This window comes from Gavialis gangeticus, unplaced genomic scaffold (genome assembly GCF_001723915.1).
Source record: "Gavialis gangeticus isolate Ggan-Ray unplaced genomic scaffold, GavGan_comp1, whole genome shotgun sequence".
Lineage (NCBI taxonomy): Eukaryota > Metazoa > Chordata > Crocodylia > Gavialidae > Gavialis > Gavialis gangeticus.
Window position 1 is genome coordinate 396,347 of NW_017729031.1, and position 4,086 is coordinate 400,432.

The window sequence follows — 4,086 nt, forward strand, 5'->3', positions numbered from 1 at the left end:
AAAAAAAAAAAAAAAAAAAAAGAGATTTGAGGTATCTAATGTTTAAGGATTTTTTTTCTTCTTCTTTGAGGTACAGAATGGTGGCGAACAACAGATGTGCACACCCGTACAGGGGCAGCCTTTTTTCCACCGCTGCTGGGAATACCACCACTGTTTGCTCCTCCCACTCAGAATCATGATTCCACTTCATTCCATTCAAGAACTACAGGAAAAAATAGTCGAAGCAGCATTGAAAAAGGTAACAGCTGAAGTGGTAGGATGAATAAAACCAGGTTGAGCTTACGCCATCTGTTTCTGTGAGTGTGTCTGAGTTTTACTTTCAATCCATCCTCAGCCTTGCCTTGTCTAAAATCATTATGATTTTATTACGACGTCAGTTACCTACGTGTGGGCTTTCAATAACTGAATACCATTTCTAGGAAATATATTTCTGAGTTCTTGTTTTCCTTTGTTCATATGTCTAGAACAATGTGCAACAGATTAAGAAAAAAATGTCAGGAGGCAGATATGTAAGTTCACAACTAGGCTTCTCTCTAATGAATATTGTTCCACTTAAAAGAGGAAGTTTAATAGATTTCATAGACATTAAGGCTGGAAAGGACCTCGAGAGATTATTGGGTCCAGGCTGTTGTCCAAGGGACAGGAAGTCAGCTGGGGTCAGGTCACCCCAGCAAGATAAGCAGCCAAGCATTTCTTAAAGGTATCCAGAGTAGGTGCTTGCACCACTTCTAGGGGGGAGTCTATTGTAGACTCTGGAGACTTGGACGGTAAAGAAGTTTTTCCTTATGTCCAGTCTAAAACGGTCTTCTAGCAGTTTGTGATTGCTAGACCTTGTCTTCCCTTGGGGTGCCCTGGGGAACAGATGTTCTCCCAGTTCCTGATGCACACCTCTTACATACTTATAGGCTGCCACAAAATCACCCTTGAGCCTTCGCTTCTCTAGGCTGAAGAGTCCCGTGCCTCTCAGCCTTTCCTCATAACACCTGCTCTCCTGTCCTCTGATCATGCACGTGGCTCTCCTCTGGACTCTCTCAAGCTTCTCCACATCCTTTCTAAATTGTGGAGCCCAGACTTGGATGCAGTACTCCAGCTGTGGGCTCACCAAGGCTGAAGAAAGTGGGAGGATGACTTCTTGGGTCTCTCTTGAGATGCATCAGTAGATGCAAGCCAGAGTTTTATTTGCTTTGCCATCTGCGGCATCGCATTGGTGGCTTATGTTCACCTTGTGGTCAGTCATGACCCCTGAGTCTCTTTCGGTTGTGGTGCTAGTGAGTGTAGCATTGCCAAGCCTATAGATACGACGTAGGTTCTTTCCCTGATGTGGAGCACCTTGCATTTTTCTATGTTGAATGTCATCAGGTTTTGATCCGCCCACCTTGCAAGCCTGTTCAGGTTGGCCTGAATTGCCAGGCTATCCTCTGACATGATCACACTTCCTCATAATTTGGTGTTGTCCACAAACTTAGCCAGTTTACTTCTGATACCGGAATCCAGATAATTTATGAATATATTAAAGAGTACTGGTCCGAGTACTGAGCCATGTTGACTCTGTTCCATCGACTGTCACCCTCTGGGTCTGACCACAGAGCCAGATCCCCAGCCATCAAACTGTAAGATGTTGAGGCTGCTGTTCCCCAATTTTACCATGAGGATATCTTGGGAGACCAAGTCAAAGGCTTTTTTTAAATCTAAATATATGACATCAACCTCTTTTCCTTTGTCCAAGTGATGCATCTCCTGGTCATAGAAGGTCAGGCAAGACCTACCCGCAGCAAATCCATGTTGGCTGTCTCTCAGTGTGTTGCCTTCCATTAGCCTGTTGTTGATGGTTTCTATGATAATTTTTTCCAAGATCTTTCTAGGGATTGAGGTCAAAGTGATTGGTCTGTAGCTGCCTGGATCTTCCTTCCTTCCTTTTTTGAAGACGGGTACCATATTGGTCCTCTTGCAATCTTCAGAAACCTCTCCCGAGCACCATGAATTCTTAAATATCCTTGCCATTGGTCGTGCTATGATGTCAGTCAACTCTTTTAGCACTGTTGGGTGCATTCCATCTGGGCCAGCTGACTTGTGGATGTCCAGCCTCTCAAGCTGTTTCCTCACAAGATCTTCACCAGTTATAGGCATATGATTGCCCTTAGAACCTGGTAGTCCTGCTTCCTGTCAGGCAGGGTGATCCCTGTGGGCTGGTGGAAAACTCACACAAAGTAATCATTGAGGAAATGAACTTTTTCCTGGGTGTCAGTTGTCAGCTGCCCCATTTGGTTCAGTAAGGGTCTGATGTTGTCCTTGTTTTTTTTTCTGACTTCCATGTATTTGAAGAAGGACTCTTTATTGTCTTTGATTCTTGTAGCCAGTTTGAGTTTGGTTTCAGCCTTGGCTTTTCTGGTCCACTCCCTACAGGAGCAGGCTGGTGCTGCATAATCCTCCTTAGTTGTAGTTTCCGATTTCTATCACTTACAAGCTTCTCTTTTCAGATTCAGGAGGTCCATGAGTTCTCTATTGAGCCAAGGGGGTCAGTCCTTTTGCTACCATTCCTACCGGCCAGAATGGACTTCCTTTGTGCTTTTAGGATCCACCTTCTTAAGGAGTGACCACTCTCCAGTTGGAGAGGAGGCTTCATGTCAGGGACTCTGTAAGGTGTGCATATATCCTAAGCAGCAGCATGTAGGAGAAGGAAGGGGGTCCCATTGTTGTGTAATCTGTCCTCACCAGCTCCTGATGGGTGGAGGTGAGTGTTTGTCAGAAAGTTCTTTATTCTGATGGAGGCAGTTTTCCTGTTTCTCAATGTTTACCACATACCAGCACCTATTCTTAAGCCCAGCTATTTGAAGTGGGTGCTGAGTTCAGAATTTGAGGCCTAGTATGATACATTGTAGAAGCTTACACAACTGAGTGCTGGCTCTTTCAAACAGGTGAAGGTACAATGGTTAGAATTGGCTTTCAAGTTTCTTAAATTGTGTTTAAGAATTCGCAAAATTTGCAACCATAATTTATCCAGTGCCTTTACACATCCTATATAGATAGTGTGCAAATACAGTTTTTGTACTGGCAGAGCTTCATGCTGAGGTCTTGGTAGATGGGATACTTCCAGGAACGTTTTTCAAATTCTCTTCAATGCCCTTGAGTCTGTTCGCTTTGGAATAAAAAAACTTTGCTTGTTTTAATACTTTCTTGAGAAACTCTAATTCATGGTAGGTAGTTGGTTAAACTACAACCCAGATTGGAGTGGGCAATTATTTGGGCTGGAGGGCCTCTTAATGAGTTTTGGTGAGCTGTTCAAGGCTGGGAGGGGTAGGGGGATGCTCTGCATTGTCCTGGCACCATGGCTATTGGCAGCCAGGCCTGCATGGGATGGAGCACAGTGCAGCATACCGAGTAGCTGTCCTGCCTGCTTGCCAGCTCTCCACAATGTACTGCTGCTGCTGTGCTGGACTGGGAAAGTTGGGGGTAGCTGCCCCCCTTTCCACTCTACCCCCCACCCCTGCCCGCAGCCAGCACAGACTCGCCCAGTGGTGCTGCGGTGACAGTGGCTCATCTTAGTGGATGGGCAGGTGGGTTGGCTACACAGCATGCTGCATCATGCCCCATCCTTTGCAGGCCCAACTTTGGTGCCAGGGCTACACAGCCACAGTGCCAACAGGAAGCTGGGTAAGGATGGGTGAGAACTGAGCTGTCTACACACTGCATGGCCTGGTCCTGGGCTGCCCCAGAGTAGAATGGTGTAGGGCGCAACCTTCCCTCCTCAGGCTCGCAGCAGCAGCCAATGGGCTGGATAGGATCAATTGGCAGGGCCTTATTTTGCCCACCCCTGACCTAGATGTTATTCTAATTGGGTTTCCTACAACTTTCTCCATTTTTTTCCATTGTACATCTCTTCTGCTGCCCTCTTGTTCTTCCCTTCTCATGCCTGCCTGCTCCTTATGTGTTTATTACTGTTATTCCATTGGCAGCACCATAGTGGGATTGCCTTGAATGTTAAGGTCTTATGCATTAGCTTCAAGCATAGACTCTTGATTTGGTTTGCTTTGTAACTAGCACAAATGAGTGACAAGACCACAGCTGTTCAAGTGATCAAGAGGTGTG

At 45.8% G+C, this 4,086-nt stretch overlaps 1 protein-coding gene across 16 annotated transcripts in view; it reads left to right on the top strand.

Annotated features, from left to right (window-relative positions):
* BAZ2B (bromodomain adjacent to zinc finger domain 2B) overlaps nucleotides 1–4,086 on the top strand; it is a 327,194-nt gene that overhangs the window by 180,542 nt on the left and 142,566 nt on the right. For 12 of the 16 annotated variants that reach the window (XM_019522327.1, XM_019522336.1, XM_019522329.1 and 9 more), the window contains one exon: nucleotides 71–238. In XM_019522327.1, coding sequence (XP_019377872.1) covers nucleotides 71–238 — 168 coding nt within the window. The remainder of the gene's footprint in view (nucleotides 1–70; nucleotides 239–4,086) is intronic. The other 4 variants (XM_019522331.1, XM_019522342.1, XM_019522339.1 and 1 more) reach the window with 1 other exon arrangement.